Below are 14756 nucleotides of genomic sequence, written 5' to 3' on the forward strand. Positions count from 1 at the left end.
CTTGACCTGAACTTCTCTCCAGCAGATTGCCAAACTGAGGCAGCAGCTTCAGCGCAGTAAGCAGAGCAGTCGTCACAACAAAGAGAAGGAACGTCAGTCACCTCTCCATGGCAACCATATAGCAATCAGTCAGACTCAGGTAAGTGGGTAGTTCCTTGTATTAACAGCCTTCCACCTTACCAGGGTTGGCTGAATAGCCTGCTGAGCCTTCCCATCTGTCTTGTGTTTGTTCTCTTGTGTGGTACACTGAAATGCTTAAGTCTGATACACTGTACCTTCACTGGAGTTTATCTGATGGTCATCATGTAATAAAAGAAGGGTTGCACCAGGATAGCAACTGAAATACGTAATGATGTAAAAGTTTTGGGCATGGCCAGATAAGCCTGTGCTTCCAGGGATACGTACTTGCTTCCAAGACTAATTTTTTGTGGTAAACTTTCAAAGCTCCTGTGGAGGGTATTTGCTTATAAGTTTTGCAACCTAATTTTATCTGGGCTAGTTAAAAAATAAAAATAGAAAATAAAGAAAAAGAAAGTACCAAAGCAGAGTGCAGTGGAGGATGCCCAAAGCAGTCATGATCTAGTCATTACAACGTGTCAGCAAAATTGAAACCCACATTACAGTTCTGAAGCTCAGGTGAGGTTCAGTCAATGCCTTCACAGACCTTAAGCCACTTGTAGAAAGCATTTAATCATGGCTTATTTGGGAGTGCAGATATTTGAGTCCTGATTAAATTTCACCTATAGTAGTTGATCCTTAACTTGGAGTCCCTGTTACTAACAGGCCACTCTTTGAACATCTGAAATGTTGGTTCTATCATGGTATTTCCTGAGTACCTTTTTAGCTACCAGGTGTTCTATAAAGCAGTTAGTTACAGAAGCTGGTTGAGCTGTAATGGCTGATTCCTTACATTCCTTCTGTGGGGGTAAAATCTTGTGGTCAAAACCTAATGCAGTGAAGACAATAGGAATTTCATACTTTTTCCTGAATCTGTTATGCCTTTATAACAAAGGGTCCGGCAACATTTTGCATAGCAAAGGATTTTGCTTTACATCTCAGAGTAAGCTGTTGCAAGTACCTTTATATACACTATAGTATAATGCAAGCAATTATAGTCACATAGCAAACAGTCTTTGACACAGATTGAAACCCACCTAGGGCATACGCTGTGAAGAAACATTCTTTAGTACTTGGAGCTCACTTTGTCATTGCTCATGTGACATTTAGATTTCTCAGGAAGGTGTTCTCTGATAGAGCCGTTCTGCAGGCGTTGTGTTTTGGCAGTCAGAGAACGGCTTGCAAATGACTTGCACCTTGGGAGCTGCACGTTGTGCAAGATTCACTTGATAAGAACTCAAAAAAAATGTTTACATTTTGTCTTAAGCATCCTGTGATCCTGTGAGTAGGAGGAGAACACATTGATTGACATGTGAACACGGTTCATGGCTGTCAGTGTAGCTGCTGCCAAGGTGAAGCTTTTAAGGTTGACTGTGCGAGGTGTGTGTGCATTCTTGTGAGTGTTTCCTGTTGGTAATAGAGCTCCACTCAACAGGCTTTTCTGAAAGCCATATTTTTACTTACTTACATGCTTTTGTCTTAAACTCAAGATGATTTCTCTTAAGACCTTTGACATAAAGTTCTGAAAAGCTATAAGCTAATGAAATTAAAGGTTCAGAATGAATGTTTTAATTTTCCTTCGCTAAAGCCAACCAAAAGAGAGTAAAAGTGCATTAAGTGAATATTTCAGTTGAGTCATTAAGCTTTAGGAATGTTATGAAATTCCTTTTGGATCCCAGTTAAAACATTAGCATCAGGGCCCCACACGCTCCCCGTCCCCCTGCAGTGTAAACTGTAGTCTGTGCCTCTGGAAAGTACATACACCTGTCTGCTTACTACCAAGTGAAGTCATAGAATGCTTTGATTATACAACTCTTCTTTGAGTTAAGTAGAGATGATACACATTGGGTTTTTATTTAAGCAGGCATTTGTTTTTATTTAAATTCACTAAGTAAAGATGATCTTCTGGATGGCAAAATTAATACACAGTTTCTTACTTAGTAATGTTTTTAGTTTTGGTCTCAGACTTGTGCCTTTATTCTGTTTTCCATCTTTAAATCATGTTACTGTCTACCTTCTAGGCTTGTATTTCCAGATCAGTCCCTATGCCACTGTCAAACATTTCAGTGCCAAAATCAACTGCTTCACGTGTGCCGTGTAATGTAGAAGGAATAAGCCCTGAACTGGAAAAAGTATTCATTAAGGACAACAGTGGAAAAGAAGAAGTATCCAAGGTAAGTATAGTAACTATCCAAGTATAATAACATGTTTATGGTTGTTATCTCTTTGTAATCTATAAACTCCGGGAAAACCTTCCTCTTGAGGAGCCTTCCTTGTGGCTGAAATTACAAATCATTTTCTTCAAAGAACTGTTTGAAAACTTTGTTTCAGTGTTTTAGCATGGTGGGGGTTTTTTTTGTTGTTGTTGTTGTTTTTCTTTTTTATTTTTAAAGGGCTTTTGGCCAGACCTACTTTGTTTAGAGTGCCCTTTCTGTAGAGAACTTGAAAATTTTTGTGACAAATACAAGTGTTTGAACACTCAGACACTTCAGGCTGCAGTAATAAGTAATAAGAGATCTGGAGGTTGCTATATTTGCTTCATTTTGCGCTCTTTTTCTTGAGCAAGATGTAAGTTTCCGGTGCTATGCTCTCTTTTTTGGTTTTAATGCTTTTTTTCTCCATAAACTGAATGTCGACCATGTTACTTCCATGAAACCTCTGTAGTCTGTCATGGAAGATCTCTGTGTGGGAAATAGTGACAAATGGGGCAGCTTTGCTTTGGAGCCATTGGACTTGTCATTGAAGAGTTTATTGCTTGGATGACACTTAAAATGTGGAATTCTTGCTTTACAGCCACTGTTTCCTAAATACCCAATGAAAATTTTCTGCTGTGGAGTAAAGTACTTCACCGTTTTTTCTAATCTTCTCCAAGGTGTAGGTGCTTTTCTCATGAATGGTCATGTAATAGCAATTCAGTGTACGAGTCAAGCTATAAAACTTCAATCAGGGGTTTAAGATTCTGAAAGCTTGTATTTGCAGTTCTTCATGTCATTAGTAAACTTTAAAAGTTTGGGAGTAGTCTTGGCTTCTCCAGACACCTAGTTGTGTGGAAAAAGCAGTCTTAACAATGAAATACTGTAGTAGTTAGTTGTACACTAAGTTTTCTTTCCTAAGGCTGTCTTATCCCTTTAGAAGAGGTGTGTATTATAATGGGAATAAGGGAAAAAAAAAATCAAACATGCAAACTGAAAGCCCAGCTCAATAAGCCTTGTTGCAGCATCTCCAAAGTGAGTACAAAAAGGTGTGTATTGTAGTGCCACCGCTGATGTTGCTATGGCTAGGGTTTTAATCTCCTACAGTTGGAGGATATTTCATTTATCTGTCAGACAAATCATCCTTGTAAATGTTGTCCTTGGGTTTTAACAGCTTATTGCTTGGGATGCAGAGCTCTCCTGCATATGTTACTGAATGTACTGACTCTGATCCAGCAAAACAGTTAAGCACATACTTAAGTGCATTGTTGGATTTGGGCCAGAGGTGCTCAGCAGTTTATGCAACCAAGGCAATAGTGAACCCTTCCTCCAAACATTCAGCTGGCGAGAGCTTCAGACACAAAAGAAAGTCATAAATCAGACATTGCCCTTGAAGTCAAGTCCATCTTTGTGGGCAGATGGTTGTTTCCTGCTATGTAACTGTTAATTTCTGTGAAGTCTGGTCTTGGGGGACCTGTAGTGGGACTCCTAGCGCTGTCTTTGAGGTTACTAGATCTCAGTTTGCTTATGGAAGATCATAACAAGATCATAATTTACTCAATCTTACTGCTGGTGAACTTTCTCCTAATAAACGACTTAGCTGTGTTTTAGCCTGGAGGAGTTGGGGCAGCTAGGTTAAGCGTTAGGAATTACTGAACAAAAGATAAATCGTAGGAAACCAAACTTCACTGGTTTCACTGCTAGTGAGCCTGTTTGTTTTCCTTTGAATTTTCTGCCATTCTTTCTTGCTGTAACATTTTGTATTTTTAGAAACTGTTTTAAAAGCACGGTCAAAGATAGTTTGTTGCTTTGGAATATGTCTTCTGTCTTTACTCGTGCTGACTTAATTCTGTTGGTTCTTTGAAACCTTTTTTTTGTTTTAACATCTCAATGATTCAAACTGTAGTTATAAAAGTAAAAAAACCCCACCACTATTGTGCTGTCCTGTTATTTTTGTGTTTCATAAAGATAATTGATGATTAGTAATGTCTTTGTGTCGTTACCTTTTAAAAATCCAATTGACTATAAAGTTTAGAGGGATTGCAGAGTGGTCAAAATATTAAAAAAATTTCATTCTTTGCAGTTTAGCTATAGGTGTATTTTTTCACATAATTCATCTTGCTTAGTTAGCTGAAGGTGTTTTCTTTTTGCTCTCATAAAAATAAGTTGTCCTTATTGAGTTACTTCAATCACCTCTTTCTCCTCAAATTTATTAATAAACTTTTAATTCATGTTCTAATGCTTAAATTATAAATGTTTAATTTATTCAAAATTCTTGGATATATTTTGCTTCCTTTTTTTTATAACCTGCTGATTAACTCTGACAAGGTGTGATGGTGTGTCTCTGTTCTCACCATAACTTTTAAGACGGACTCAGCTTTTTTTGAAGTTGTTGCAGGCTTTTGTCCCTGTCCCATTGTGACTCCACAACACAAACGTTGGAGACTGAGGTACAATAAGATGATGGACTTTTTGTAGGGATTAAGGGATAAGAGGTGTTCCCGCTTATGGAACACAAGAGTGAAAATCATGGAAAGTGCCCTGTAGCAGAACACGGAAGTGTTCATAGGCCTCCTGTTAGGAAAAACAGTCTACTGGAACTATCAAGTATACAGAAGTAATTAGAAATAGAGACAGTTTGATGGACTATCACACAATGTAAGTAAACTGATTACTGTGTTCCTTGTTTGATTTTTAATGCTGCTGGAAGGAGATGGCAAGGTGGTTTTGTGTACCCATCTGGAACTTAATCCTGTAATAAAAGGACTTTTTATTTTGCACGGATGCAGAGGATCCTCACTTAAATCTTCATAGCCTTCATCTGAAAACTCTTTTTCCCAAGTGTTCCTTCCTAGGATACATTATGGTTTTTGCACTTGCACCTTATCTGATGCACTGATGCCAGCAGGAAGAAGCACTTATCTATGTTGGCCTTGCTGTTCAGTCTAGAGGAAAGTTTTTAAATCAATAGCATTGAATGCTTTGCTCTCAAGGAGTTGCCTCCCAGATAGATGTACAGCTTGTGAGGAGACTCCCATCAGTAGTATTTTTACAGACTGGTAGCATTCCTGATTCTCCTAAGTAGAACATTGTTGGGGCTTTTTCCAGCAAAAAGATCAATACTAAAAACAGATAGGTGAATGTTAACAGTATGTTGAGAAATGCATGCTTGCTGTCAAATGGAGCATTTTCATACCTTTGCAGGGAGATGAGAGCAGTATGTAACTGTGTCCAAGAACACACATCCCATAGGGATGGACAGGTGTCCTGTCAGAATGCATTTGGCATAAGGGAAATAAATGACTGGACATACTTGCAAAAAACCCCTCAAGAAACAGTGTATAGAATGCAGTAATTTCTTGTTGTTTTCCATGCATTGGGCATTATGGAAACTAATAGCAGCTGTACCAAATTAGTTACCCTCTTTCTTATGTTGTAAGGTTGTGAGAACTTCAGCTTTAGAATAGTTTGGGCATGACTCATGAAAAGTAACTTCAGAAGTGTTTTTTTATGTTGATCAGGTTTGATACATAAAGTTTTTGATAAGCAAAATACTTTTAGTTGGTATTTTCATGGAGATTTTTGCACTTGTCAGCATTAAGGGAAAGATAAATAAAAAAGCACAGTAATCTGGGATATTAACTGGCATTTTCTATGCCTTAAAAGTTACTGCACTTGGAAAGTATGATAAATATTTAGCTTTTTCTGCTTTTGTGTATCTTTAGATATGTGTGTAAAAATACGGATTATTTTTGTACCTCAGGCTTTATTTCAGAGGAGATTGAAATATGTGATTTGGGATATACTTCCTGACTAGCTGAGACTACATTGTTCATCCAGGTGTGGAAGAACATCTGTGTTATCCTGAAGTCTTTAATTATGTGATCACTTACTGGTTTTTTTCCCTCCCTGGAATCCTTGTTTTACCTGTTACATAGACCATAGTGTATGCCCTTAATGAGCAGCTGTTTGGTGTTTTTCTTTTCTCCTCCTTAGCTTTGTGTCCTCATGCTTACTGTTATGCCTTGCTTTGAAGTCAGAAATCTGAATTTTTTCCTGAGATTTTGCTTCTTTTTAATAGGAGTATGTCTGAAATTTTGTTCACTTTACATCACAGTTATGTGAGAAGAAAGACACTACTTACACTTTATGGATGGGGAAACAAATCCATCAGGGTTCTGTAGTGTCGTTCTTCAGGTAACTCAGGATGTTGTATTCCATTTTAGGAGTTCAGGGTGTAGTCTCCTTCTGGATCTCTTAATGCAGAATACTTTTACAGATCACACCTGTGTAAACTGGGCATCCAGAAGAGATACAGTAAAAGACAGATGTTGGTTCAGTTGATTCCCTGACATCCCACAGAATTTTTGTGGCAGAGAGAGAAATAAAAATGCTGTTTTGCATCACTTTTTTTTTGTTGGTTTTTGTTTTTGTTTTGGTTTTTTATGTGTTTTTTTTTCTTTGTTGGTTTGGTTATGATAATTATGAGACTGTTTTCTTTCACAGCTTCAGTCTTGTTTTCTCTCTCTTCTTTGTATGTAACAAATGCTACAGTGCTGCAGGTCTGTCTTGTGCATTGAATGAGTCAGGGCCTGTTGGGGGTGGTGGGAATAGAACGTGCAGTCGTGTTGTAACGCATATGCAATGTGAACTGAGCTGTTGGAACAGACCACACAGCTGTGCCCAAACCTTACAGCATTTGATGGAGCAACTGTGATGTTCTCTTTATAGTGTGTTTCTTTGCTCTTGCTTGAAATATGAAATGGTGTTAACTGGAAGGCTCATAAGAAGAAAATTATCTTCCTGCTCTGCTATGTCTGCCTCTCTGCATAATATGTGGTGGTTTTCTGGAGAGACTGTTGCTGAAAAGGGGAGAATGTGATATTCAGCCAATAGGTGTCATGTCCTCATTGCCAGCAAAAATGTTGGGTTGAATTTTAGGCTCTGGAACAAGCTGTTACAGTTTTGGAATATATGGGAAAGAGAGGTAATAAAATAAAAATGTTCTCTTGAAGTGAGAAGGAAAAAGACATTAATTTTTTGTAGCTAGAACATTTAAACTGTTCTCTATGGTTTGGACACAGTTCTTCCTGAAGTGAGAATAAAAATTGTTTAAATCTTGCAGGCAATTTTCCCCCTTCGCTTCTAAGCAAGACACTAATTCCCATTTGATTTCTTACATTTAAAGCAGCACTGTCTTTATTAAAAAAGCTAATTTTACACTGGGAAGGACAAGTAAGTAGAGCGTGTCAATCTACTGCTGTGAACATGTCTATGCAGTGTGTTGCAGAACGGGATGCAGGATCTCTCTGGCCAGTGCCAGCTAGGCTGATACGGGCAGGCAGAGCTTGCTAGCTTTGGTTCAAGACAAAGCTTGTGAGCCTTGTTACAAGCCTGTGTGTGCATCTTCTGTAGAAGGATGGAATGTAGGGGTGTGCTAAAGAATTACAACTTAGTAGCAGAACTTGGATGGTTTCCTTTTATAATAGGTTGTTATGGCAATAGTATGCCATTGTATTTGACATTTTCTACTTTCCCTTTTATCCAAATGTGATCTCTGTCAGGGTACTTGTTTTTCTTTTTTAATAACAGTGACCTTTATTGAAAACTGTAGTACTAAGTATGATTAGAGAGGGAGGTTTGCTTTTTTAAACGGTCATAAAAACCATAAAAACATAGCACTGGCGTGTGTTGAAGTGTGGATGTTAACTGCATTGGAACATGTGCTCATTGCCCCAGTACTCAGCGTATGTTGTGTCCATTGTACACTGCATTATTTTCTTGTGTGAGATCTTCTGTTCTTTAAAAAATGCCTTGTTTGTTCATCTTAAGGCCTTCACTTATGACTGCTACAGGCTGACCTTGCTTGTGAGTTTGATCTTTTCTCTGTAACTTGAGTTGCTTGTTTCTCTTGCAGCCTTTGGATATCCCTGACGGTCGAAGGGCCCCGTTACCTGCTCACTATCGTAGTAGTAGTACCCGAAGCATTGACACTCAAACTCCGTCTGTCCAGGAGCGCAGCAGCAGCTGCAGCAGTCACTCACCATGTGTCTCTCCCTTTTGCCCTCCTGAATCTCAGGATGGGAGTCCCTGTTCAACAGAAGATTTACTCTATGACCGTGATAAAGGTGAGAGTAGAATGGCCTGCCTTTACCTATGGGAGGCATGTGATGTCCTGCTTTTACAACTACCTTCATTTTACTCATTACATCAGTTTTTGTTTTTGTTTGATGGCTGTGGAGGGATTGAGGATTAATCTGAAAATTGGTTTTGTTTGTTTACATATCTTTTTCCCTCTTGTTTGTGAAACTTCACAAACATCTTCCATAAATACGTCAGAGGAGCACAGCAAACAGTTAATTATTTATGAAGATCCTAATGTGAAGAATTCAGACTGTAACATGTTGACATTTAAGAAAGGTTTCAGGAAGGTTTGTGGTAGACTGTATATTTATCGTAGGTGAGTTGCTTGCTGTTCAAAATGGTGATGAAGTTTTGGACTGCTTTTAAAAGTACTCTGCTTCTGAACTCTTACATTCCACCTGAAGCTATTTGGTGAGAAGTTCAGATACCTGTTTGAACAACCTGATGGAGAGTAATTACTTCTCTGTGTATGCTGCATAGCAGCTCAAAAATTCTGAATAATTTATGTGTTTATCAATATCCTGCTTTTTTTTTTTTAAAGTCTGTAAAATGTTGTTTGGTTCTATAGTGGGAGTACAACTGGAATTTCAGTAATTAAGAGTTACTGACAGACTATGGAGTATGGGAATGTAGGCACCAGTGTGAAAAAGACTGAGGCTTTTTTTTGACAACACTTTGCTAATAAAATTACCCTTGTGCTTCTGGTCAGCTAGCTGAAACGTGGACTTCAGTATGGAGGATGTAGGATTTGAGTAAATCATACAAACTAAGAGGAGTAAGTTTCACAGAGGAAATGAAAACGTCTAAGATTTAGCATATATTTACTAATAAGCTAAAGATAATATTTTGAGGTTATAAGTAAGGTTAAGCTTTTTTCTGTAAATACTATCTGTTTGTTAATTGTTAAGGTAATTTGGGAATAGGATTGGGGAAGTCAGCAGGAGAAATACTAGCTTTTCTTGATTTCTGAAAGTATTTTTTTCCCATCTTGGATTTAAAAGGAAGTAGTGGAAAACAAATCCATCTGCCCAAATCCTGAACTGGGGGTGGGTTAAGTTAACCACATTAAAGTAAAAGTTTTAGGTCAATGTGATAGTTGGCTGTGCTCCAAAAATAACAGTGGTATTAGCTTACCCCCACCATACTCCTCTTAGACTATGCATGTGAATTTTAATACGTTGTCAAGACTGATTCACTATAGAAACATCCACTAAAGTATTAGCACACAAAAAGTCATCTTGACAGGTAAATTGGTTCATATATGTCGTGATAACAAATATAAGTTAAAAAGCAAGGAAATGAATAATTCCTTTTGCAGTTAGTACTTTGTTATCGCAGTAATGGGAATTTTCAGCAGTACATTTATTGGCAGTAACGAGTGAAGACAGTTTGAAATAGTGCATCTAGCCTTTTTAATGCTTTTCAAGGCTTTTTATCTCCTGCCTTGTATTTTTTGAACAGCTGAATGGAGTGAAATTTATGAGTAGATACTTATTTGTGGATTTTGGTTTTAAGACTGGCTTTAATGCTAGGCTTGTATCAAAAGTCTTCTCCAGTAGTAGTGTGTAGGTGATGGTGATAAACAGCCAGTTTTTTAAGTCATCATGATGGCATTTTAAAATCAGTTTAAGTAAGGAATGTAATACTGTGCATATGAAAGATGAAAGTTTGAACTGCTCATCACAGCTTAATTCTTTAAGGGCAAGATTAAAAACTAGGAAAATATGGAGCGGTTTTCCAAGAGAAGGTAATTTGTTCAGAGGTTATAAAAACATAGTCAGAAAGGTGCTTTTTACTTCTAGATCATCCAGATACTACAGGCCAGTTGTTCTGAATGTTACTCAAAATCATTAAATTATAGATAAATGAGCAGTACAGGTAGAAATACCAGAGAACAAGAAGTTATGAGGGACAATTTATTACATTTGTTGTGGATGTTATCTGCTCTGTACAATAAAAACTTGGGAAGGTTTCCACACCTTCATTTTAAAGGCTTTTGTGATGCTAGAGGAAAACCATCATCAGTTTTTTGTGAGGCCTGTTAAGTTCGGAAAAATGTATTGTGTAACCAAATGTAGATGTTTTAACTATGTTTTCTTGTTACTTTTCTCAATGCTTGATTTTCCTCTTGATGGGAATAACTTGGGTTTACCATTAAAAAGAGGAATTATCAGCATTATTAATGGTTCCGGGGTGTGTTGCTGAATAAGAAAGGAAGGTTAGTTTGACTGAGAGACATAAACAGTGAGAGGAGCCAATGATCCGTACAGACACAGCGCACTGCTTTACATTCCTAAAGCATCTTCTACTTTTTGTGCAAAGCTGTGCTTTGGCCTGAGGCCCTTACAGCTGTCCTTTGGACTCTATCAGCTGTTGGGTTTATCTTTTTGCAAGAAGCTGTTAAATAATTGAATTTTTCAAAAGCAAGTGAAAGCTAATTTTCAGGAAAGGCCCACAATATTGCTCTGAACACAGTATTGATTAGAGCAGACAAGGAAGGGTTGGGAAAGAAGGTATTTTCATGGCACCTGGCTTTATGATTTTATATTAAAACCAGTGGTTTCACTAGATCTGTTTTGTGATGCTCTGGTCCATGAAACTGTAATTCAGAGCCCTACATAGCATTCTTGGCAGCTGTGACAGAGGTGAAATTCAAAAGCATCCGAATGTATAAGCAGATGAAATTTGGGGGATGTTTTTTGGACAAATAGAGATAGTATACCCTGTTTTTCAGGGATTTTGATTTAGGTGCCTTTACATAGCATTTAGTAGTTCCACTGTTGCTAGCAGGCTCTTACAAGTAACATGTTCATGAAGATGAACTGAAGATACTTGTTAAATTCTGGGCATCTGATTCGTAGTTTTTTAAAGGGAGGTTGTTAGCGAAGTCTTTGGATAGTCTTATTATGTGTTTTTGAACATATCAAAACAAATCCCAAGGCTCACTGGCAAATTTTTGTTTCATTTAAGTATTGTCACTCAAAAAACTGTTCTACAGATTCTTTTTTAGTTAGCCTCTTTAGTTGTTCTAATGTGTGCAAGCTGTAATTTCTGGTATTGAGGTTAAAAAGGTATTTTTAGTGTTTTAATGACAATCTTAAAATGTCTTCTAGATAACAGAATATATCTGTTTTAAGTATGTGTCCAGAAATTCCCTGTGATAAGGCTCCATATTGTCTGCTGTGCATTTGTGGCAGCAAAACTGCCCGAAGATTCCATGGTCACTGTGAGCGGGGTGGAATGGGGTGGGTGGGCTGGGACACGCCGGCAGGGCGCCCCCTGCTGGTGGGACCTGAGGGCTCGGCCTTGGGGCCTCAGAGAGCAACAACGGCACAAATCAAACACTCGCACAACACTCGAGATTTGCTGCGTCTGTGTCGTCGGGGATTAGTGATGGGATAGATTAGCACTGCAGAGCTTACAGGATACACAGGTGGAGACTGTCTGAAGCTGTGAATTCCACTTCTTGCCACTTGTGGCCTGTGTTCCCAACCCCGTTCTGCTCTCGCCCAACACCCGGCCTGTACGTGCGGGTCTGCTCACAGCCACACGTGTTCTTCAAATAGTGCGTGCTGTGCGTTTGGTCAGAACGAAAGTCTAACAACTCGTAGGCTTTAAAAGCAGGGAGGGTAAAGAGAGATACTTGTTTAGCAGCTGCCCTACATAGAAAGTTTCAGCCAGACAGGGCTAACTAAACCAAAACCTTGTCTGAAAGCTGAACTGGCTAGTAGACAAGATTTAGAATCTTCCAAGAACTGACTTAACTTTGAATTCTGTTTGATTCTTCCCTTGAATGTACTGCCATGGTTTTCCACTATTTGGTGAAATGAACAGTAGTACATTTTATGTCTCTAATTTTTTAAATAGAAACTTGGATCTTCAGTTTTAAATATTAGAAGGAGGAAACAAACTGTCTGGATTCTGTTAATGATTTCTGTGTTTGGAATGAGCAGTGTGGGCCAACAGTGGAAAGCTGCCAACAGGACCATCATGCTCCCAACTTGGCAAATATCTGTATCGTTTCTAAGCATTTTCTGCCTTAGTAGTTAACACCAAAAATTCTGTAAATAGAAGTTCTGTATTCACTCCACAGCAGGAAAGAGCTGAATAATCAATATGCTACTGAAGTTCACTTCAACTTACTTTTTTCCTCCTATCTTTCATAATAAGTCTTCAAAGGGAAATGTGACATTTGAGTTGATTTGTTTCTTGTTGTAAGAGGAAGCAGAAATGTTTCAAAACAGCTAATATTAGCCTTTGTATTGGAGTCATGGTAATATGAAAGTTTGTGTAGTTACTCTTTGCAAGCTGTTAAAGACAAATCTGTCCACTTGTGTGAGGTTAGATCATAGTGCTTGAAGCTTGGGTAGCTGAAAGGCGACACACATGCACAACAGCAAAGTAAACAAAGGTTATAAACTTGAGTTAAAAATAAGGTACCCCACATTAGTGGAAAGATTCCAAAAGAGCTAAAGCAAGAGCAGCTGTTTCTCTCCAAGTAAGGTGTATTTGTAAGTTGGGTCCCCTTTAATTTTAATATTTCATTTTTTAATTGTAATCCTAAGCAGGGCATAGGGAACCACTAACACAACCCTAGGACAGATGTTGCTCTTTGAAAAGGTAGAAGCCACTGCAGAAGGCTAATTTTCTGTGGATAGCTATTTCTGTACCTACTTTATTTCCTTAATGCATTCACTGTGATGTTGTTAGCATGACTGCTTAAAGGGAACCCTTTCATAGACTTAATATTTCAAACTTTTGTGCTGCTGTCATTACTGGACTTGAGCCTTCTCTCATACTTTCTGAGAAGTACCAACAAATCTGCCCATTGCCTTTTGTCTTAGATCTTCACACCTTTAATTCTAAGTGTGTCTGGTTACAATACACACATACAGCTGGAGTTACAAAGAATACCTGTATCATATAGCCAGTAGTGATGAGAGAATTAAATTGCAGAAGTTTTATTCTGGATACTAAAGCAACTTCACAACTGTGAAGCAAGTAAGATAAGACACTGTAATGATGAGGTAGCAGTACCTGTGTCACAAACTTGTTTTATTACAGCTTCTGAGCTGTTCATGAGACTAATAAGGTCAACATTCCAGTGAAGAATTATGTTTTAAAATAAGATACAAGGTGTATATGCACATTTTTAATAACACTGTTTATACAGTGAGAAGGCATTTTCTCATTACCACTCATAATTCTTCTGCATGTATTAGGCATATTACCTTGTTCATTTATGGTTTTGGAACTACGTAATAAAGAATGTATTTGTTTCCAGGATCACAGCTCTGCTTTGTTCCGATTGCAGTGTTCTGGATAAAAATATCCTCCTGTTACGTGTTGTTATGCGATAGATTGCTGCTGCACCGAAGCTGTTATTCAGAAGAAATGTGCTATACAAGGGTGTTAGAAGTAGCCTGCAATAAAGGAAACGCTGTGGTAGAAGCAAATCAGCGTAGTGGCTAAATTGTGAAAAAGGCATCTTGTTTGGAAATCGAATTTAATTAAAAAGCACTCTCAATCTCTAGTAATATAACTGCTTTAAATTTTCAGACAGTGGGAGTAGCTCACCGTTGCCCAAGTATGCCTCATCTCCCAAACCAAACAACAGCTACATGTTCAAACGAGAGCCCCCAGAGGGATGTGAGCGAGTGAAGGTCTTTGAGGAAATGTCGTAAGTAATGCCTTTTATATCAGCTGGTATCTGCAAAGCAGTAAACCTGTTTACTGAGCCTATTCAACTGCAGATGAATAAACTATTCCAGCTGATGGGTTTTTCAGGAGCAAACTATTCTTATAGTTTGTGCAGAAGAGAAGTTGAAGTGTTTACATTGGTGTGAAGAGAAAATGGAGTCTTTTACCTCTTTTTGTGCATTTATAAAAGGCAACAAAAATCCAAGCAGGAAAGATAAGGTACATTAATTTCCTAAGCATTTATTTAAACCTCTTTCCATGTATTTTTTATAACATTTTAAATTTTCATGGCTTAAACAAAAACTCTCCTTGTCATAATTACCAGTTTCAAGCATAGGTTGCATTTTGATGTGTATTAAACATATAAAATGGAATGAAAGATATGTAAAACATTTGTAGATGGTAGTATGCTTATGGCATAGACTTGGCTCAATATTTTTGCTGAGCAAGAAATTGGAAGTTAAACTCTTGGACATCATGTCTTTTTTCCCTAGACCCAGCAGTATTTGAGCACAGCACATGCTGTTGAGGTTGCATGCTAAGCTCCTGTGGATGAAAGAATTAAGGAGGGGACGTTTCTTGCTCTAACAGCATTCGTTGCCT

General features: G+C 38.0%; 1 protein-coding gene across 4 annotated transcripts in view; it reads left to right on the forward strand.

Moving 5' to 3' along the window:
* GLCCI1 (glucocorticoid induced 1) overlaps nt 1-14756 on the forward strand; it is a 54130-nt gene that overhangs the window by 36052 nt on the left and 3322 nt on the right. Inside the window, exons 4-7 of one of the 4 annotated variants that reach the window (XM_082288657.1) lie at nt 23-139; nt 2139-2291; nt 8227-8437; nt 14013-14133. In XM_082288657.1, coding sequence (XP_082144783.1) covers nt 23-139; nt 2139-2291; nt 8227-8437; nt 14013-14133 — 602 coding nt within the window. The remainder of the gene's footprint in view (nt 1-22; nt 140-2138; nt 2292-8226; nt 8438-14012; nt 14134-14756) is intronic. The other 3 variants (XM_082288658.1, XM_082288659.1, XM_082288660.1) reach the window with 3 other exon arrangements.

The sequence above is a fragment of the Coloeus monedula genome (assembly GCF_965178545.1).
Source record: "Coloeus monedula genome assembly, chromosome: 1".
Lineage (NCBI taxonomy): Eukaryota > Metazoa > Chordata > Aves > Passeriformes > Corvidae > Coloeus > Coloeus monedula.